Source organism: Oryctolagus cuniculus, chromosome 2 (genome assembly GCF_964237555.1).
Source record: "Oryctolagus cuniculus chromosome 2, mOryCun1.1, whole genome shotgun sequence".
NCBI lineage: Eukaryota > Metazoa > Chordata > Mammalia > Lagomorpha > Leporidae > Oryctolagus > Oryctolagus cuniculus.
The window spans coordinates 59,332,027-59,354,905 of NC_091433.1; the positions used below are offsets into that span (position 1 = coordinate 59,332,027).

At 39.8% G+C, this 22,879-nt stretch overlaps 2 protein-coding genes across 6 annotated transcripts in view; one reads left to right on the top strand and one right to left on the bottom strand.

Annotated features, from left to right (window-relative positions):
• LOC100352479 (casein kinase I) overlaps positions 1 to 22,879 on the bottom strand; it is a 182,903-nt gene that overhangs the window by 103,409 nt on the left and 56,615 nt on the right. For 2 of the 3 annotated variants that reach the window (XR_011386287.1, XR_011386288.1), the window contains exons 4-5: positions 9,603 to 9,850; positions 6,361 to 6,412 (exon numbers count right to left, since the gene is read on the bottom strand). The gene's annotated coding sequence lies outside the window, so the exon portion shown is untranslated. Of the gene's footprint in view, positions 1 to 4,496; positions 4,649 to 6,360; positions 6,413 to 9,602; positions 9,851 to 22,879 lie in introns of those variants that run through there. The other variant, XR_007914087.2, reaches the window with a different exon arrangement.
• NEIL3 (nei like DNA glycosylase 3) overlaps positions 4,212 to 22,879 on the top strand; it is a 59,977-nt gene continuing 41,309 nt past the window's right edge. The window contains exon 1 of one of the 3 annotated variants that reach the window (XM_051832546.2): positions 4,212 to 4,502. In XM_051832546.2, coding sequence (XP_051688506.2) covers positions 4,347 to 4,502 — 156 coding nt within the window. In that variant the 5' untranslated portion in view covers positions 4,212 to 4,346. Of the gene's footprint in view, positions 4,503 to 10,110; positions 10,234 to 22,879 lie in introns of those variants that run through there. The other 2 variants (XM_008250076.4, XM_070068308.1) reach the window with 2 other exon arrangements.

The window sequence follows — 22,879 nt, forward strand, 5'->3', positions numbered from 1 at the left end:
CGGGTTCTAGTCCTGGTCGGGGCGCCAGATTCTGTCCCGGTTGCCCCTCTTCCAGGCCAGCTCTCTGCTGTGGCCAGGGAGTGCAGTGGAGGATGGCCCAGGTGCTTGGGCCCTGCACCCCATGGGAGACCAGGAAAAGCACCTGGCTCCTGGCTCCTGCCATCGGATCAGCGCGGTGCGCCGGCCGCAGCGCGCTGGCCGCGGTGGCCATTGGAGGGTGAACCAACGGCAAAGGAAGACCTTTCTCTCTGTCTCTCTCTCTCACTGTCCACTCTGCCTGTCAAAAAAAAAAAGTGGAGTAGCTGGGGCTAGAACTGGCACCCATATGGGATGCCAGCACTGCAGGCAGCGGCTTTACCTGCTACACCACAGTACCGACCCCTGTAACTCTGACTTTCAAATGAATAAATACATCCTAAAAAAAAAAAAAGTAGATTTATTTTTGGCTCACAGTTCTGGAGCTAGATCTAGTGATCAGTTGTGGTAAGGGCCTCATGCCGCATCATAACACTGCAGATGTCATCACATGGCAGAAGCACATTAGAGAGAAGAGCAAGTGGTATGTATGGAAGAGAGATTGAACAGAAGTACCTGGCTTACTATAGCAATGCATTCCCATGAGTACTAATGTAGCACCACAAGAGCTAGAACTCCTATAAGGCAGCACAAAGCCATCTTGGAGACTTAATCCCTCCTCACAAAGTCCAAAGCACCTCAATACCATTACTCTGGGGAATTAAAATTCAACTTGAATTTTGGTGGGACAAACCACATTCAAACATAACAAGAAGTCATTCTTTATTTGACAACTGAAGTAAGTAAGTTCTAGTGAAAATGAATGATTTATATATACAAAGTTATGAACTGGTAAGTGATGTTAAGAAAAGGTTGTGGAGAAAATCACTCTGGTAATCATATGAAAGAGAAAACACAGAAAGGATGACAGTGAGAAGGTTACTGACAGTCTAGATAAAAAAGTATTAAGAATTTTTACCAGACTAAGTTTCCTTGCAATGGTGACAGGACTTTCTATAGATGTTGCAGAAGAAAAATGCATGTGATTTCTCTTGACTGGATTTAAGGACTGAGAACAAAAACATTACCAAAATACCCAGAGGCTAGTCACATTTAAACAAAATCTAGCTTGGCTTTGCAGGTCTTGTCAGTGAAACCTCTTACTGTCATCAATGTCAGTCCTCATCACTTCCTGTGGGAGTCTAATTCTATAAAGTATCATATTTGACCCAAATGCATATCAGTATACAGCATCTAAAGAGAAAACACAAACCCTTGCTGAATCAGATAAATGAAGATGAAAATTTGGATGGTTTTAAAACGTTGCCACAAATTCTTTGATACTCCTATCTTCAAGAAACAAAGCTTTATTCCCTCCCTATACTACAGGCTGTACTTAATGACTGGCTTCTAGTGAATGCTATAATAAGTGACAAGAATAGTCGAAGGGCCGGCGCTGTGGCTTAGTGGGTTAAGCTGCCGCCTGCAGTGCCGGCATCCCATATGGGTGCTGGTTCGAGACCTGGCTGCTCCACTTCTGATCCAGCTCTCTGCTATGGCCCAAGTCTTTGGGCTCCTGCACCTACAAGGGAAGACCCAGAGGAAGCTCCTGACTCCTGGCTTTGGATCAGCGCAGCTCCGGCCATTGTGGCCAATTGGGGAGTGAACCAGCAAATGGAAGACCTCTCTCTCTCCCTCTCTCTGCCTTTCCTTCTTTCTCTGTGTAACTATTTCAAATAAATAAATAAATCTTTAAAAAATAACAGTCTATGTGCTAGGATTTAATGTTTTTGCCCCTCCAAAATTTAATCCTCAACACAACAATATTGAGGGTGTGTGACTCTTCAGAAACGATTCTGTCATGAGACATCATGATTGGGATTAGGCATCCTTATACAATAACTTGACAGGGGTAATAAACCACTTTCACCCTCTGCCTTCTGCCCTCTGGTATCAAAGCATTCCCTTTCTTGGGAGGACATGCAGATTCACGGTGTCATCTTGGGAACAGACTGCACCCTCACTAGACAACCGACTTACGAGCACCTTGGTCTTAGACTTCTCTGTCTCCAGAGCTGTGAGAAATAATTTCTGTTTTTCCAAAACCCAGTCTCAGATATTTTGTTATAGAACCACAAAATAGAATTAGACTCTAGGTAATCAAAGTGATTGGACAGTAAAGGGCCTGACAGTGTTCTCTTTGCCTTTTCTCTTAGCTCACACACTCTGGGGAAACTCAGTTGCCATGTGATGAGAACAGCCAAGCAGCCGTGTAATTAGAGCACTAAGATGAAGAACTAAGGCCTCCAGCCACCAGCCATACAAGTGAATCATTTCAGAAACAGATCTTCTCAATGAAGTTTTTTGACAGTTGCAGACCTAGCCAGTATATTGACTCTAACTTCCTGTGAAACGTTGGGCCACATCACCCAAGTAGGCATTGCCAAATTTTGTTTCATGGAATCTTTGGAAAAAAAAAAAAAAATGAGATGGGGTCGGCACTCTGCTGGAATAGGTTAAGCCTCCACCTGTGGCGCCAGCATCCCAGTTCAAGTCCTGGCTGCTCCACTTCCAATCCTGCTCCTTGCTAATGGCCTGCGAAGGCAGTGGAAGACGGTCCAAGTGCTTGGGCTCCTACATCCACCCGGGAGACCTAGAAGTTCCTGGCTCTGCATTGGTCCAGCTCTGGTCACTGTGGCTATTTGGGGAATGAACCAGCAAATGGGAGACCTCTCTCTCTGTCTATCCCTCTCTGTCTGTAACTCCATCTCTCAAATAAATAAATAAATCTTAAAAAAAAAGAAAAGAGAGATCATTTGTTAGTAAAAAGTAATGCAAAAGTGAAAGTAACAAAGGTGTATAGGGCTTTCCTCCCTCAAAGTACAGATTATTACTGAATTTGATTGGTGATAACAATATTCTTTCTTGATTAACAACATGACCTATAAGAGTAAACAAACATTGAACAAGGAAGTAAAGTACAAATAATCCTAAACCTGATCCAGCCAACTTGAACCACTGATCTCTACCCACAAGGAGAAAGATTGAACAATCTTTGAGTTTTCAAGGTCTGGTCATTAGTACAAAGTTGTAATGCATTTATTTTTCTGTACTAATTGTAGTGCAGTGATATGCTTATGAAATCACTTTCGGATTGACATTGTTTAAGTGTTCGCTATTTAAATTAAAAAAGAATTCTTCTGCAGGCGCCAGGGCTCAATAGGCTAATCCTCCACCTAGCGGCACCAGCACACTGGGTTCTAGTCCCAGTCGGGGCGCCGGATTCTGTCCCGGTTGCCCCTCTTCCAGACCAGCTCTCTGCTGTGGCCAGGGAGTGCAGTGGAGGATGGCCCAAGAACTTGGGCCCTGCACCCCTTGGGAGACGAAGAGAAGCACCTGGCTCCTGCTTTTGGATTAGCGTGGTGCGCCGGCCGCAGCGTGCCGGCCGCGGTGGCCATTGGAGGGTGAACCAATGGCAAAAAGGAAGACCTTTCTCTCTCTCTCTCTCACTGTCCACTCTGCCTGTCAAAAAAAAAAAAAAAAAAAGAATTCTTCATAAGTCACAAAGTTGTGTGGAGTCACTAGCTTCTTATATGTATGTATGTACTCATATTTGCTTAGGTTTATAGGTAAATTTGAAAAGCTGTGCAGAATCCTCAAATTTATATAGTGTCCTATCTTCTAGAAAGCAATTTCAAATAACGTTCATTTCTGGGCGCCCCATAACAAAATGGATATATGAGTTTGGGCAGGACTCATTCAACTATGCAAAAGTGAAGGGGTTGTTTATATGTTACTGAGGATCGGCTGCTCATGAGTTACCATAAAAAGCCATTTATATATACACACACAAATATATAATATATATTTTCTATACAAATCCACAGGAGAGGAAAAAAATCTGTTGTAAGAAAAAAAAAAAAGCCCCCTTTCTGCTCCCACACACGTCAAAACAGAGAACACGAAAAATCAGGCCGGCCACACTGGGATTTTAGGAGATGAAGGTCAGAACAGATATGCAGTACTGAACAGCTCGAAGACAAGAGAAAAACCTCACAACAAAGGCAGTACATTTGGAGCTTCTCAAGTCCCATATCCTACGCCGCCTTTGCGTTCTCGTCTACCGTCCCAGGAAGACGCGGAGGGGAGCCGCAGCGCATGCGCGGAGGGGCGCGGCCCGCGCCGGGCGGGAGGACTTAAGCCCTGGGCGGGGCTGGGCGCGCGGGAGATTTGAACTTTCTCTCTGCCGTCTGTGCCCGCGCGGAGGTTAACTTACCCTGCAGTCTCCTCAGCGGGCCCGCAGCTAGGTGGGCCACAGTGCTGGCTCGGCGATGGTGGAAGGACCAGGCTGTACTCTGAATGGAGAGAAAATTCGGACGCGGGTGCTCCCGGGCCAGGCGGTGACCGAGGTACGGGGTACCGCTCTGCCCAGCCTGCAGGGTGCGGCGTTGCCCCTCGCAGCCTCCGCAGCTGTGGTCTCTTCCCAGGTGAGCTCCACCTATAACTGGCCGTGTGGCCGGCAGGGAGAAGTGCAGTAAAGACCGCATTGGTTCCAGGGTCGGATTGCCGTGTCTGCCCTGGTCCGGGTTCCATGGGAAACCCGTGGTCTCTCCAGGTTCATTCTCACTCTGCCCTGGGGGAGAAGACGGTTCCCGTTAGCTTGTGTGGGCTGGTGCCGGATCCAATCAACTGAAGGTTTTTTTCTTCTGTATCACCTTCCTTTATAACCCAGCAAAAAATGACTTACCTCTGTCCACAGATTTATTTTCCACTGTTAATGTTATAAAATCTCTCTGCAACCTTTGATTATATTTTTCTTCACGCTTTCAAGATAAGCTTTTAGTATAAAATTCTGGCTTCTTGCTTGCCTAATATTCTGCCGTTGCTAAGTATCTGACAACTACTATATAATTCTAAAATTGCATGTAGAAAATGCAGCACTGACTTTCCATTTGATAATGCTATCTAGTGAAGGGGCAGTGAATTTATTTCTTTGTAAATTGTGTCACAGCTTCTTGCCATTTAGCCTTTCATTGCAGATAGTGAACTATTTGGTAAGAACTTAGGCCGGGGTTAAAGATATTCTGATAAGCCATCATGCTTTAAAAGCCCTTTAGATGTGTGGATGATTATATTTCAAGGACGCACACAGTATTGTGTGTATTTCTTTTTTTTTTTTTTTTTTTTTTTTTTGACAGGCAGAGTGGACAGTGAGAGAGAAAGGTCTTCCTTTGCCGATGGTTCAACCTCCAATGGCCGCCACGGCTGGCACACCACGCTGATCCGAAGGCAGGAGCCAGGTGCTTCTCCTGGTCTCCCATGCGGGTGCAGGGCTCAAGCACTTGGGCCATCCTCCACTGCCTTCCAGGGCCACAGCAGAGAGCTGGCTTGGAAGAGGGGCAACCGGGAAAAAATCCGGCGCCCCGACCGGGACTAGAACCCGGTGTGCTGGTGCCGCTAGGTGGAGGATTAGCCTATTGAGCCGTGGCGCCAGCCAGTATTGTGTGTATTTCAAGTTCTCTTGCAAAGCTTCCTCGTAGTCTTTGGAAGAAAAAGTTGCCTGCTATAAGATTAGCAGATGCTTACAACTTGAAAGAAATGACCATCTAAGTCTGGGAAACTACATTTCCAACTTGGAAGGAGAATGTTTCTCATCTCCTTCCAATTGCCCTTTTATTTTATTTACTATTACTTGATATGTCAGTAAGTACTCTCTAATTATTGTTTATTACAGCATTTATTATAACTGTTTCGAGGTACCACCAAGAGGGATTTTAGATGGTTTTTTAGGAATACTAATAATTTTGAAAAGCACTTATTCAACCACATTTTGACCACTCAAGGCACCTGTGGAGTAAATGCCCTTATGGAGACTATAGTTGAGAACATAAACTGCTATTCGTTAAATAGTAGCAGAAAGAAATATAAATAGGTAAGTGTTCTGAAGAGAGGTATATGGTTCCTTAAGGACTCATAGGAAGGTCAGGGAAGGCTTCCCTGCGGAAGCATCCAAGCTAAGTAGGAGATGTATAGCACCTGGATCGAGTTTGGCCGCAGGACACTGCAGGCTGAGGGATGGCAAATGAAGAGGGTTTCAAGCCTATTCAGGAACTGAAAGAAAACCATTGTAGCTAGAAAAAGAATAAGGGAAGGAATGCGGTTTAGAGTAAAGAGTAAGGACTGAATTGGTGGGTAGGAGGCAGACTGTAAATCTGTAGATCAAATTAAGGACTTTGTATTTATACTAGGTATCAGGGATTTGGATGCATGAAAAGATTTTTATATGCCCTGGAAAGATCACTCTTCCTTGACAAGGATAAAGGAAGCCAGAAAAGAGACCGTTACCTTCGAAAGGAGATGACTGGGATTGTCCACTTGAGCAGCTTGGACCCTCGTGCTGGTAGGGGAGAAAAGGGAAAAGCATCAGGACTTCAGAAGTGAAGGTGATAGGGCTTAGTTACAGATATGATACAAATATGCTATGGATATCATATTTTTTATCATTCAACAGTAATGTCTTTTGTGTTAGGTTTTACGTTAGCTCCTAGTGAGACAGAGTTCTTTGGCTCACTTGCAAGCAGAAATTAGCAAGAGGCCAACTGAGAAGAGGTTCCGCCATCCAGCTTCAGCCCCCACCCCAGCTGATCAGGGATTTGTATCTGGCTGGGGAGTGTACCACACCCTCTCAGTCTCTGACTTGTCCCCTATGCACAGGGCACTTCAGTTTGCACCTGGCTTGGTGGTGTGCACAGGCATAGTTGCTTCTTTAAGTGGTGCTGTTGCTCACTACCACCTCCCCAGGAAGATCATATATTAGTGAGCCTGGACTATTCTGTGCATTCACACCAGTGAGGGAAGTTGCTAATGGGGCAGTAAGGGATCTTTTGCCATTAGGGGGTGGACAGTCCTTGCTTCTGATTGATTTGGAGCCAAGCTGGGTAGAGTATGCTGTGGTGGGAGACAGAGACATGTCCAGTTGGGAGAGCATTGATTTTGTGAATCCTATTTCTAACCTGTCTCACCAGGGATATAAGGATGAAAAAGGCAAGGAACTTGCTATAAAAATCCAACCTAATGTTTTAACTAACTTTCATCTCATTGGTGTTTAGATAAAATAGCATGAACACTCCCTTTTAAGTTTGTTGTGATTGGGCGGGCTCTGGCATAGTGGGTAAAGCCCCCATCTATAATGCCGAATTTCTATATGGGCACCAGTTTGAGTCCTAGCTGCTCCACTTTTGATGTAGCTCCCTGCTAATGGCCTGAGAAAGCAGTGGAAGATGGCCTAAGTGGTTGGGTCCCTGCACCCACCTGGAAAACCAGAAAGAAGCTCCTGGTTCCTGGCTTCGGCCTGGCCCCGCCCCTGCTGTTGGGGCCATTTGGGGAGTGAAGAAGTGGATGGAAGACCTCTTTCTGTCTCTCCCTCTCTCTCTTACTCTTTTTTCAAATAAATAATTTTTTAAATAAAGGGAGTAATAACAGATTTGTTAAAGGTTTGTTGTAATTATTTCTGGTGACAAAGCATAAAGTGCTTTTACTTTTAATGTGAGAATAACCGAATGATAAAACATTAATGCAGTTATATACACGAAGAATGTGAGGCTCAGAATGAATTTAAGCCAGTAGCCCAAGGTCACATGAATAGCAAGGGGTTAAGCTAAGTTTTTGTTAATTTTGATGTTTTACAAAGATTTATTTTATTTATTTGAAAGACAGAACACAGAGAAAGGGAATGACAGAGATTTTCTGTCCATTGCTTCAACCCCAAGAGGCTGAAATGGCCAATGCTGGGCCAGCCTTAAGCCAGGATCCCAGATGGTCTCCCCACATGGGTGGCGAGTCGGGGGATCTTCAGCTGCCTTTTGGTGCATAAGCAGGGTGCTGGATCAGAAGTGGTGAGCTAGGATTTGATCTCTTTATTTTTGGCTTCCAAAGACTATACTCCTAACTAGCCTATGGCTCCTCTTAGTAATAAATGATTCAGCCAACACAATGGTAGCAATGCCATAATGTTGTAGCACTGGTATTTATTAACCAGAGAAGTATGGCCTTGTGTTTTTGGCTATGTCTATAACAATTTTTGTTTTGTTTAATGTAGTCTATTCTCGTATCCATTCTCTTCTATCAATGTCTGTTCCTGTGTTCTGATTGCACAAAAGAAATTAGCCTGATAATATAATAGAAATGCTTTGTTAATGTTTGGTTGGTAATTAACATCACCTGGCAATGGTATCTAATAAGCTGTACTCTACAAATTAAAAACCCCTGCATTTAAAGCTATTATATGGATACAAGGAGATATAAAAAAATTGAAATAGGTCTTTGTGATTAGTATTAAAAAATCCTGTCCTGTGGACAGTGGATTTGAAAATAAGCATGGAGTTAATTTTCTCTTTGTGGATCATGGCAAACTTCTAAATATTTTGCCATGGATACATGTTCTGGAACTTGGAGCTAAAAAAATAATGATAAGTTTTATAGATATGCAAAATATTTTGAATGTTTGGGGGGTGTTGATTCATAGTAAACTTCATTAAAACATTGTAGGTTGTTACAAACCTATGGCAAGATGATTACTATAACAGATAAGCGAGTCTTCCTAGGCTTTTGTGTCAGAGTTGAAACTAGATGATTTTACTGCTGGCTTGAAATGGTTAGTTGTCGCAAAGCAGCATTTAGAAATTATTTAGTAACTGCATACTATGTTCTCTACAGTGCAATAAAAATGAAGAAAATTATGTAAAGTCAAAAAATTCAGTATTACAAATAAAGTAAACTTCAGATAATTATTATACTAAAAATAACAAACAAGAAAACCCTACCTAAGTGTCTATTATTATACCAAACCAGTTATTGTTTGTCAGATAGCATTCCTCTTCCAGTTTAAAATTCACAGAGAACATACTGTAATGCATGTGTCCTTGTGACAACTGGTCCTCATCTTGAAGAAGAAAGCCTGTACCTAAAGATCTCAGCATCTGTTAGTCATGTATGCACTCTATTATTTCTCTGAGTTTTGATCCATTGTCTTGTCAGCATAAAATTATGCAACTGTGTAAGCACATTGCATAAAAACTCTGCTGGAGCTTGTGGAAACTAATGCTAAGAAACAACACTGGAATGTAAATGAACATGTCTGGTTAATGAGCTTTGAAGAGTTAGTCCTCCGATTTTAATTGGTGGGTGGATACAATATTTTTGTGAAATCAGTACATAATCTGCATGTGTTTTCAATCTACTTTCACAAAACAGGATATGAAACAGTTTATTTATAAGCATTCATTTCACTTGAAACATGCTCCTCTTGTTATTTTCATCAGTCTTTATGATTTGATACATGTAGTTAATATGCTAGCTACTCTTATTCATCTTCATATATACTGCACAGTGTCAGTGAACAGTGTAGGCATTTAATAAATGTTGAATGGCTAGAGAAGAACAAAGTCTTGAATGGTACAAAATGATTAAGGATTCAAAAATAAATTGTTTGGAATCTCTCATTATGAGTATTTATCTGTTTTGTTGTGCATGTTATATGAAAATTCTTATTTTCATAAAAATAATGAAGTCATTATAGCATTATATACCTTCTCCTTTGAAGTGGAAAAAAAATCATAGCTCATTTTACTGCCATTATTTGAAGGAATGAGCTAATCCATGGAGATTCATTTTCCTGCTAAATGAAGGCCATTCCCTTAAGTGTCCAAAAGGGTTTTCTAAATATTTTATAGAACATGCATGAAATATCTCCTTATCTTCTTAAATGCACACAGATAATGGTTTCTTCTTAATGATTCAGGATCACTAGCAGCAGCATCTGACATTATATGGAATCCTGAAACAAGGCAAAACAGAACAGATTAACATTTCAACAGCAGAAGAAACTAGGAGAGGTGATTTTCCATGGCTATTGTAGCTTTTTATCCAACACTAAAATATTCCATATGCTATCAAGAAAAGAACAAGGACCATCTTGACTTAGAATTACCGCTCCTTTGTTCTTCCTCATCTGGAGATGCTTACCCTCACATCCCAGTTTGTCTGGTTAGGATTAAATTAAAGGACACATAAAACTCTTAGCTTACTGCCTAGCAACATAAACATTCTGGTAATCATTCCTTTACTCCTGGATCAGGGCTTTCTCATCAGATGCACTTATCTAAGGAGCACCGTATTCCTTTATGAAGGATTTATAATCATTCAGTGCCCTCAAATAAGGTACAAGGTATTTAGTCTGGATAAGTGCTTAAACTTCTGCTCTTACAAAATTGTAGAATTCATTTTAACACATGGTCCTAAAGACCTCTATTTCGGTGCGTTGAGACCATTTTAAAATTAGGTTCTTTGATTGCTTAGATTGGGAGATAAGTGACCTCTGGTTAAAAATAGCTTTTATATGTGGGGGAAACATTTGGGGAAAAAGGAGGAAAGAATATGAAAGTCAATAAGGTGTTTTATTCCTCTCTGTGGGGAAAATATATAACTGCAACAGAGTTGACACATTTATTATGGAAAAGTCTTATTCTCTGAAAAGTTCATCTTCTGTGTTCACCCATGGATAAGCAGGATAAATGGTCATCAGCACAATAAATCATGTGCTGTCTCTGAAAATATATGTTGTTTTGAAGATTTCATATTATTAAGCCACTTGAAAATGGGAAGGTGAACCCTTCTCAATCATACTTAAAATTGCAGCAAAGGAGATTTTCATCTCTATTTTAGAAGGAAAAAATACATGGATGAAATGTTCAAATAATACAGTAACAGGATTATAAGGGTCAACAAGAGAAAGTCAAGTATCTAATGGGAAATTGTGTATAGTTACAGTAAAGATAACAGGGTTGAGGAAATTAAGTTTTGAATTTGGACAGCAGAAGCTTGTAGAAAGAGGTGATAACCCTGGATTCTACTGTAGGACAAGCAAAAGTCTTGTAAATCTTAGGTTTATTGGAAAAGGCTTGCTCAGTTTGTGTACAATAGCTCTCAACAGAAGAGGAACATTACTATTACTGGTGCTTTTATGATGGAATTTTTAAAAATATAGTGAAAAATATATGCAGTTGCTTGTAATGACCAACCATAAGTTGGCCATTTTATTTGTCCCAAGTGTATTATCTAGAACTAATTATTGTGAAAAAATATTGTAATAGCAATCAATAGCGCTGGGTAGAACATCTGCATGAGGGACAACTGAACAAAAAAATCTTTATCATTTCCCTCCAAACCAAAATGAAATATTGGAGCAGATGTTTTTAAAGCACCCATTTAAATGCTAAGTAAACATGTCAAATAGAGCTGGACATTCCAGGTCTGGTTGTTATGTATGCGTCATCCCTTTCTTCTTCTTTTCCATCTTCCCCCGCCTCCTTCATTCCTCTTTTAAACCTTCCCACAAAGTTCTTATAATTTTATGAGAAACTCCAGTGAATTTTACTTCCATATAACTTTTGGTAGCCTTGAGAATTTGGACTTTTATATATTTCAATCTCATTCCATTGCAGATAATTAGAAAACAAAAGACTGGGGTGTTAAATTTTCAAGCAAATTGAAGCAGATGGCAGAGTAGATGTTTTTGCCAAGAAATCCTGGGAAAGGTAAATCAAGATGGGAATAGTGGGTGGGGAGACAGTGAGCCTATACTTCAAAACCATACTCAAGAGGGAAGGGAAGAGGTATCTGTTTAATCCCACAAATGTTTACTGAACATCAGGTATTGTGTAAAGCCCTCTGGGATATTAGCTAAACATGACTTACTGTCCCCAAAGACCTTACAGACAAGGGAGAAATACAAGGCACCTACAAATAATAATTCAATGTAGTAAGTACTATGACAGTGGTTTAGAAAACACTGTACTAAGTTTGGCAGTTAGAAAGCCTCCAGATTTTTCTGTTGCCCAGGTAAGGAAACACCAGTACTAGAGAGAATTGGAAAATATATATGTGAGCAAGGAAGAGGTTATACTAACATTTCATTTTAATTCACCAATGCCTTATCAGCTATTAACATTTATTATTAAGCTAGGGTCACACAGCATCTATAGTTGGAAGAGTTTCTGCTGCACGGAAGTCATTTCATTGTTTCAGGTCAGTATTTTTTCATATGTCAGCATTTGTCTGTGATCATTTCCCCATTGGGTCTCTTGATCAATATCTATTTTAATATTTACATTCATCAGGCCATAAACATCTTTTTCCAACATTTGTAAAGCTTTTAATTTCATAACTTTCAGGATTTTTATGTCATTTTATATGCTGTTTTTAATTGTGGAGAATAGAGAAGACATCAGTAGAAAATGTAAGATGTGTAACACACCCTTAGGGATTTGATTTTTAAGTTCTCTTTGAGTCTTTGTCAGCCAGGCAACATATTTCACTTTTTCTTGATGGCTGTATGAAGATATATAATGGCCTCATGCATTTTAAGTATATTGGCCTTTATTTTTTAGATTCCTCCTTCTGTACACTACAAAACTTATTTATGAAGGCACTTACTCCCTTTTGTTTTATTAATATGTGGCCCAGTAACCACGAAGTTTTAAAAGACTATTCACTGCAACTTTCTTTTCCTAAAAGGTCAAATTTTTCATGACTAGATTTTTCTAATGCCTAATAGTTGTCAGTAGATTTGCAGATACAGATGTCTGTTCCAGCACAACTTTTAGTGCCTTGAAGGCGTAATTCTAGAAATAAAAAGTTTTTTTAAAAAACTACTTTCCCAGCTCCTAGCATTGATTATTCAAGATGTTTCTGCTGCTTTCTTCATGGGCTATAAGAAACCAGATTCCTTATAGTGAGGGTTCTGGATAATCCTGGAGCAGGACCTTATATACTCATTTACGACATAGTTAAAAATTCCCTAGGAAAAATCTAGGATAGAAGTCAGGATAAGCTATGTTTGAATCCCTTGCCAGTAGACATGACTAGGAGCCCTTGGCATATTTAATATTTGGGGGAAGAAGTTGAGATTTCCCTTAAGACCCCATACTTTTCTTTTTCTTTCATTTTTGCTCTCTTTTGAAATCTCTATCATATAGTAGTTTAAGATTGAGTGGTACAAAAAACTTTATGTGAATTGTACTTTTAAATATTTTGGTTTGCTTGTTACAATTAAACTTCATAGTGCAGTAATACTGAGTTCAGTTTTGGTGATTTGATAACTGGGCAGATGTCCTTACAGAATAGAAAACGTCTCCAGAAAGTTGGTTGTGTTTTCAGAACCTGTACGGTAAAATAAACAATCAAGGGAAGTTATGATGTAAACACAAGATTAAGTAGGTAAATATGAAAAGTACTTTTTTCAATAAAATTAACAACCTTAACTCTTGAACATTTAGTTGATATAATTAGATGACCTAATGCCCTTTCCAGTGAGATTTCAATGAAAAATTTTATAATTATCTGAAAAGAACTCAATTATTAGATTGGAACCAGTAACACTATTTGTGTGGGGCACTGGCCTCAACCTGTGAATGATGAACTGAAATTGTGATGTTAGAAATGTGGTGAAATTGAATATGTTACATATAACTTTAGAGGTCCAGAGTCACAGAACCTTCATTTCTGTCATTTGATGACTTTAATTCCTATTTCACTGAATTTGCACAATTATATCCACCTATCCATCAGCGTGTGCACCCAGGTAATCAGCCTTCTTTGCTGATACTGTAGCACAACCATCCCTGTTTCCCTCAAGACCAACAAACCATGTATGTCTGTTGAAACACCTTCTGGCATGTTGAAGACATTGCTTCAACCCTTCTTTCTCCCCTTAAGGTAAATGTATTCCTCTACTAAATCTTCCTCTTCAATATACAACTATGTTTATCTTGAAACAAACAAAAACACTCTTGGCTGTTTCCCCTCAGATATCACTCCATTTCTGTACTCTGTACAGTACTGTGCATTTCTCTTACCTATCTTTAATTCTTCTTTCCCGTTATCTCTCTCTTTTAAAGATTTATTTATTTGTTTATTTGAAAGTCAAAGTTACACAGAAAGAAGGAGAGGCAGAGAGAGAGAGAGAAAGAGAGAGAGAGAGAGAGAGAGAGAGAGAGGTCTTCCATCTGCTGGTTCACTCCCCAATTGGCCGCAACTGCCAGAACTGTGCCGATCCGAAGCCAGGAGCCAGGAACTTCTTCTGGGTTTCCCATGTGGGTGCACGGGCCCTAGCACATGGGCCATCTTCTACTGCTTTCCCAGGCCTTAGCAGAGAGCTGGATCAGAAGTAGAGCAGCCGGGACTCGAACTGGCGCCCATGTGGGATGCCAGCACTGCAGGCAGTGGCTTTACCTGCCACACCACAGCGCTGCCCCCTCATTATCTCTTAAACCCACTTCAGCCAGGATTTCCCCACCACCATTTCTTCAAAACTCTTGTCAGTAATTCCTATTACACTCCAGGTGCAGTGGCAAAATCTCAGTCTTCATTTTACTTGATTCATTGGCATCCCTTGAAGTATCTTCTTCCTTGAAACATGGTTTTCATTTTTATTCAGAACACCACATTCGCTTGGCTTTTTTCCTACCCTGCTGGCTGCCTTCTTCATCTCCTTTGTTGGTTCCTCTCCCTGTTCTTTCTGACATCATAACTTTCTTTTGCTTTTTAGTTCAACATGAAGAGCCAAAGTGCCTCCGTTTTAAAAGCAGCCTCCATTTTCTGGAGCAGGTCCGAGTTCCCGTAAAAGCAAACATTTTGGGGAAACTGAAACTTACAAAAGGGCAGCTCATAGCTTACGACCAAATAAGGAAATCTCCTAGACTCAAGCCAACCAGGAAAAGCCAGGCCAACCATGAGTAGCCCTGACCAATCACAAGTGGCCCCATACTGTAAGCTCCCGCTGATGTAACCCTGAGTATTTTCCCTTTAAAAGTATTTACCCTTTAAAAGCGCTCCCCGAGTGAGGCCTGGGGCCTTCCTCCTGCCTCCGTTGGGTCAGTTGGTTTGGATGAGGTCTGTGTCGTGGCTTGTAGTTCCTGAGTAAACCTTGCTTTTGCATTTTGACGAGATCGAGTCTCTGGTGACTTTCTGGGGATCCAACAATCTGGGCATAACACAACATCCTCATTGGAGTGCCACAGACTTTAGTTCTTGGGCCTTATACGTAGCCCTTTGCTGTAATCTGTTTTTATTGCTATTAAGAGGTATCTGAGACAGAATAATTTATAAAGAATAAGGGTTTATATAGCTCATAGTTTTAGAGACTGGTATGTCCAAGATCATAGCACCAGCATCTGGTGGGGGCCTGCTTGCTGCTTTATAACATGGTTGAAAGTATCACGTAATGAGACAAGCATGCTAGCTGGGATCTCTCTTCCTCTTGTAAACCCACAAATACTGTCATGGTGACCCCCAGCCTCATGAACTCATTCAACCTTAATTATCTCCCAGTAGTCCCATCTCCAAATACCATTATTGTATGATATAAAAATTGTTTCCAATGTCTGAAATACCACAGCATTTGCTACCTTATCCAATGTCCCAGTTTTAAAGCAAAAATTTATCTGCTGATCATTGAAAAACTCATGTTTTCAGGTTAGACAAATCTCCTATATCCATCTGCTTACTTAACATTTTTACTTACATGTCTAATATACATCTCACTTTTTTTTTTTTGACCAATATACATCTCAACATCATCATGTCTAAAACCCAACCCCTGTTCTTTCTCTCCCAGTGTATTTAAGTCCTCATCTTGATGGATAGCATTTATTTTCCAGTTGTTCAAGCCAAAAACTTATCATCCTGAACTTTTCTCTCACCTCCCATATTCAGTCCACCAGCAGAACCTCTTAGAAGTACCTTCAAATAGAAATATGGCCACTTTTCTGTGTCTCCACTGCTACCATAATTTTCCAGATCTTCATCTCTTGTCTTGATTTTTGCAGTAGTCTTCTAAGTACTACCCATCAGCCAAATTGTACCCAACAGCCAGAAAGAAAATTAAAAATTAAATGTATATCATATTTTTCTTCCACTCTATTACTGTCAGAGAAAAGCCTCTCCTCAGGTTGGACCCTGTGGGACACATAGTCTGTTCTCATTGCATATCAGACTTCTTTTCTCTGTGCTGTGGAAACAGTGATCTTCAATAACTCTATGCTTTTTCCCTGCCATTCCTCTTGTCTGGATCCTGTCTCACTCCCTCAGCTTATTTAAAACTTGCTCACATGGCTGTGCTCTCCCCCTATCTTGGATCTTTTTCTCATCTCAGTTTCTTCTCAGGATTTTCTAGTGTACTGCTTGCTTATGTTTATTGCCTACTCTTCCTCCCATCAGAATATAAACTCCATGAGGGCACTGTGTTTGAGTTGCTTTATTTATTGATAAACTACCAGCATCTAGAACAAATAGTGACACATACTGGAAGATCAATAAACTTTCCTAACATGAGTTAATCCAATTAAATCCAATTAAATTTAATGGTGTCTTTCTGGGTGTCACCATTTTTGTTGTTAAAGGATGTGAGTGTTGGAGATAAAGTGAACAACAGGAGTTATTATAGCTGATGGTTTTTAGTTTTTAACTAAATGGTATAAGTTCTTGTCGAAGCTATTAATTTAGTGATGTGAGCAGACCTCACATGAGACATTTGGGACTCATTTACGGTTTTATTACACGTTGTGACAGCAATGTTTATTTCAAGGTTATTTTTTTCTTGGCCAGAAGTTGTTATAAAACATAGTAAAGTGAGAATTAAGTAGAGGAAAGAAGGTCTGCACAGGGAGCAGACAAGCAATAACTGGGAGCAACCTAGTCATTTAGTTTCCCATCTTAGGAAGAGGGAAGGGAACAGTCAGGTTGAGGACTATACAGTGAGAAATAGTCATGTGGGAGCTGCTGTGGCTTACTTGGTTAGTCCTCTGCCCACAGTGCCAGCATCCCATATGGACGCCAGGTTCTAGTCCTGCTTGCTCCTCTTCCAGCCCAGCTCTCTGCTGTGGCCCAGGAAGGCAGTGGAGGATGGCCCAAGTGCTTGGGCCCTGAACCCACGTGGGAGACCAGGAGGAAGCACCTGGCTCCTGGATTCAGAACGGCGCAGCATGCCAGCCGTAGTGGCCATTTGGGGGGTGAACCAACGGAAAAAGGAAGACCTTTCTCTTTCTCTCTCTGTTTCTAACTCTTTCTTTCAAATAAAAAAAAAAAAAAGTGGAGTAGCTGGCTCTCAAACCAGGCATTTAAAAAAAAAGTTGATTTTTGATTGTAACTTATAAAATTTAAAGAGTTTAAGGATACTAAAACACAGGGATGGCAATAACAGCAAATGCCCTCCTAACCAAAGACTAGAGAAAGCTACTGTATAGTACTGAATGTGCATTTGTGTGTATTTGTGTGTGGGAGAGGCAGAGAGAACTTCAAAAGGTTCATGAAAAAATGGAATTAAAATGTTTATTTTTTGTGCAAACAACATTTAAATCAGTGCTTGTTCTTTCATAATATGTATTTATCATGAACATTTTGAAGACATAAGAGTAACTATGTAGGGGTATGTATTTAGCGTAACAGTTAAAGTGCCTAGTAAGACATCTGCTTCCCACATCAAAGTGTCTGGGTTTGACTCCAGCTTCCTGCTAATGCAGACCATGAGAGGCAACAACAATCCATGTCTCTCTGGCTGTCTCTCTCTCTCTCTCTTCCTCACAAATATTTTTTTGAAATTTAATGTGTAGATATGATTATATGCACCTATTTTATCTCACAGATATCTTTCATTTAGGTCATTTTTTTTTTCCCACAGTGTCTTGGCTTTCCATGCCTAAAATACTCTCATGGGCTTTTTTAGCTGGATCCAAACGCCTTAAGGGCTGATTCTGAGGCCAGAGTGCTTTTTAGGACATCTACCATTCTGTGAGTCTACTGTGTATCCTACTTCCCATGTTGGATTGTTCTCTCCTTTTTAGTTCTATTAGTTAGTATTAGCAGACCCTAGTCTTGTTTATGTGATCCCTTTGACTCTTAATCCTATCATTATGATCAATTATGAACTGAACCTGATCACTTGGACTAGTGAGATGACATTGGTGCATGCCACCTTGATGGGATTGAATTGGAATCCCCTGGCACGTTTCTAACTCTGCCATTAGGGGTAAGTTCAACTGAGCATGTACTGAACTGTACATCTCCTCCCTCTCTTATTCCCACTCTTACATTTAACAGGAATCAATTTTCAGTTAAATTTCAACACCTAAGAATAATTGTGTTTTAATTAAAGAGTTCAACCAGTGGTATTAAGTAGAACAAAAAAATACTAAAAGGAATAAAGTATTAAGTTTTTCCTTGACAATCAGGACAAGAGCTGATCAAATCATTGTTTCTCATAGTGTCCGTCTCACTTCATCAGGTTTCCTTTTAGGTGCTCAGTTAGTTGTCACCGATCAGGGAGAACATATGATATTTGTCCCTTTGGGACTGGCTTATTTCACTTAGCATGATGTTTTCCAGATTCCTCCATTTTATAGCAAATGAACGGATTTCTTTTTTTTTTTTCCACTGCTGTATAGTATTCTGCAGAGTACATATCCCATAATTTCTTTATCCAGTCTTCTGTTGATAGATATTTAGGTTAGACATTTAGGATAGACATGGTCTTAGCCATTGTGAATTGAACTGCAATAAACATTGAGGTGCAGATAGCTCTTTTATTTGTCTTTTATTTGCCAATTTAATTTCCTTTGGGTAAATTCCAAGGAGTGTGATGGATAGGTTGTATGGTAGGGTTATAGTCAGGTTTCTGAGGAATCTCCAGACTGACTTCCATAGTGGCTTTACCAGTTTGCATTCCCCACCAACAGTGCATTAGTGTCCCTTTTTCCCCACATCCTCACCAGCATCTATTGTTGATAGATTTCTGCATGTAAGCCATTCTAACCAGGGTGAGGTGAAACCTCATTGTGGTTTTGATTTGCATTTCCCTGATGGCTAGTGATCCTGAATATTTTTTCATGTGTCTGTTGGCCATTTGGATTTCCTCTTTTGAAAAATGTCTACTGAGGTCTTTGGCCTATCTCTTAAGTGGGTTGTTTGTTTTATTGTTGTGGAGTTCCTTGATCTCTGTGTAGATTCTGGTTATTAACCCTTTATCTGTTGCATAATTTGCAAATATTTTTCCCATTCTGTCGGTTGTCTCTTCACTTTCCTGACTGTTTCTTTTGCAGCACAGAAACCTGCCAATTTGATGTAATCCCGATTGTTAATTTTGGCTTTGACTGCCTGTGCTTCCGGGGTCTTTTCCAAGACGTCTTTGCCGGTACCTATATTTTGTGGGGTTTCTCCAATGTTCTCTAATAATTTTATGGTGTTGGGTTGTAGATTTAGGTCTTTAATCCACGTTGAGTGGATTTTTGTATAAGGTGAAAGGTAGGGGTCTTGCTTCATGATTCTGCAGGTGGAAATCCAATTTTCCCAGCACCATTTATTGAATAGACTGTCCTAGCTCCAGGATTGGTTTTAGATCCTTGATCAAATATAAGTTGGCTGTAGATGTTTGGGTTGATTTCTGGTGTTTCTATTCTGTTCCATTGGTCTATCCATCTGCTTCTGTACCAGTACCATGCTGTTTTGATTACAACTGCCCTGTAGTATGTCCTGAAATCTGGTAATGTGATGCCTCTGGCTTTGTTTTTGTTGTACAAGATTGCTTTAGCTATTCAGGGTCTCCTGTGTTTCATATGAATTTCAGCATCATTTTTTCCAGATCTGAGAAGAATGTCTTTGGTATTTTGATTGGTATCACACTGAATTTATAAATTGCTTTTGGGAGAATGGACATTTTGATTATATTGATTCTTCCAATCCATGAGCATGGAAGATTTTTCCATTTTTTGGTATCCTTTTCTATTTTTTTCGTTAAGATTTTGTAATTCTCATCATAGAGATCTTTGATGTCCTTGGTTAAGTTTATTCTAAGGTATTTGATTGTTTTGTGGCTATTGTGAATGGGATCAATCTTAGAAGTTCTTTCTCAGTCGTGGCATTGCCTGGTGTATACAAATTCTGTGGCAAAAAAAAAAAAATTACCTAAATGAAAGATCTCTGTGAGTGAGATCCCAGTGGAAAGAATGGGCCATCAAAGGAGGAGGTACCTTTCTCAGAAGGGAGGAGAGAACTTCCACTTTGACGATGGCCTTGTCTAAATAAGATCACAGTTGGCTAACTCAAGAGGCTTCCAAAGCCTTGGCAGCTCATGACAAGAGCCTAGGATGGAGGAATCTGGAAAACATCATGCTGAGTGAAATAAGCCAGTCCCTAAGGGACAAATATCATATGTTCTCCCTGATCGGCAACAACTGAGCACCAAAGGGGAAACCTGATGAAGTGAAATGGACACTATGAGAAACAGTGACTTGATCAGCTCTTGTCCTGACTGTTGATGTACAATGTAATACTTTATCCATTTTATTATTATTTTTGTTTTGTTCCAGTACTATTGGTTGAACTCTTTAATTAACACACAATTATTCTTAGGTGTTTAAATTTTAACTGAAAAGTGATCCCTGTTAAATATGAGTGGGAATAAGAGAGGGAGGAGATGTACAATTTGGGACATGCTCAATCAGACTTGTCCCAAATGGTGGAGTTAGAAACCTGCCAGGGGATTCCAATACAATCCCATCAAGGTGGCATGTACCAATGCCATCTCACTAGTCCAAGTGATCAATTTCAGTTCACAATTGATCACATTGATAGGTCTAAGAATCAAAGGGATCACAAAAACAAGACTAGTGTCTGCTAATACTAACTGATAGAATAAAAAAGGGAGAGAATGATCTTACATGGGAAGCAGGACACACAGCAGACTCATAGAATGGCAGATATCCTATATAGCACTCTGGCCTCAGAATCAGCCCTGAAGGCATTCGGATATGGCTGAAGAGCCCATGAGAGTATTTGAGGCATGGAAAGCCAAGACACTCTGAAAAAAAGAAAAAGAAAAAGAAAAAGAAGACCTAAATGAAAGATCTCTGCAAGTAATATCCCAGTGGAAAGAACAGGGCCATCAAAGAAGGAGGTACCTTTCTCTGAATGGAGGAGAGAACTTCCACTTTGACTATGACCCTGTCGGAATAAGATCGAAGTCGGCAAACTCAAAAGGCTTCCATGGCCTTGGCAACTCATGACTAGAGCCTAGGGAGATTACTGATGTCATAAACAAGAGTGTCAAATTGTTAAGTCAACAACAGGAGTCACTGTGTACTTACTTCTCATGTGGATCTGTCCTTAGTGTGTTGTCCAATGTGAAGTAATGCTATAACTAGTACTGAAACAGTATTTTACACTTCGTGTTTCTGTGTGGGTGCAAACTGATGAAATCTTTACTTAATATATACTAAATTGATCTTCTGTATATAAAGAGAATTGAAAATGAATCTTGATGTGAATGGAATGGGAGAGGGAGCGGGAGATGGGAGGGGTGTGAGTGGGAGGGAAATTATGGGGGGGAGCCATTGTAATCCATAAACTGTACTTTGGAAATTTATATTTAGTAAGTAAAAAAAAGAGCCTATGGTGATTACTGACGCCATAAACAAGAGTGTCAATTTGTTAAGTCAACAACAGGAGTCATGTGCACTTACTTCCCATATAGGATCTCTGTCCTTAATGTGTTGTACAATGTGGATTAATGCTATAACTAGTACTCAAACAGTACTTTATACTTTCTGTGTCTGTGTGGGTGCAAACTGTTCATCTTTACTTAGCATGTATTAAATTGATCTTCTGTATATAAAGATAATTAAAAATGAATCTTAAGAATGGGAGGAGAGAGGGAGTGGGAGATGGGATGGTTGTGGGTAGGAGGGTGGTTATTGGTGGGGAAGCCATTATATTCCAAAAACTGTACTTTGGAAATTTATATTGATTAAATAAAAGTTTTAAAAAAATTGTAAAAAAAAAAGTTAATGTGTAGGTATAATTATATGTGCCTATTTTATCTTATATATCAGTGTTTCACAAAGTTCATGGAAAATGGAATTGATAGCCCTATATTGGTTCAAAAACTTTTTGTTGTTTTGTTATTTTTTCAGGATGATACAAAAACTTTTGAAATCCATTCACATGAGAGATCTTAAAAAGCTTCATAGTCAATACATATTAGAAAATAATATAGGCTAGCACCTCAGTTCAATAGGCTAATCCTCTGCCTGCAGTGCCGGCACACCAGGTTCTAGTCCCGGTTGGGGCGCCGGATTCTGTCCCTGTTGCTCCTCTTCCAGTCCAGCTCTCTGCTATGGCCCCGGAGTGCAGTGGAGGATGGCCCAAGTCCTTGGGCCCTGCACTTGCGTGGGAGACCAGAAGCACCTGGCTCCTGGCTTTGGATCAGCACAGTGTGCTAGCTACAGCGGCCATTGAGGCGTGAATCAACGGAAAAAGGAAGACCTTTCTCTCTGTCTCTCTCTCTCACTGTCCACTCTGCCTGTCAAAAAAAAAAAACAAAAACAAAAACAAAAAAGAAAAAGAAAATAATATAGATTTCAAACTTCTTTTACACCAAAATAAACTTACCCTTCAATTTTATTTTCTACGAACTTTTTGAAATATCCTGGTATAATAGTTATGCATTTATAAGCCTTAAATTTTTATTAAAATTTTATTATAAAATTAAATGTTTATTAAACATATATAGATTTTAAAAAGGATACAAGGAACACTGATATATATATATATATATATATACATACACACACACATATGTAATGAATAGTTTAAGAAAAAGATCATTATCAATATCTAAACCAAATCCTATTCCTTTCCTACTTTGGCAGAACTTGTATTTTGTAAGTAATGTTTATTTCAGTTCACAATTTCTTTGATTTTCCTATAGTATTTAGTACTTATACTATAATCTTTTTTTTCTTTTTTTTATACTGTA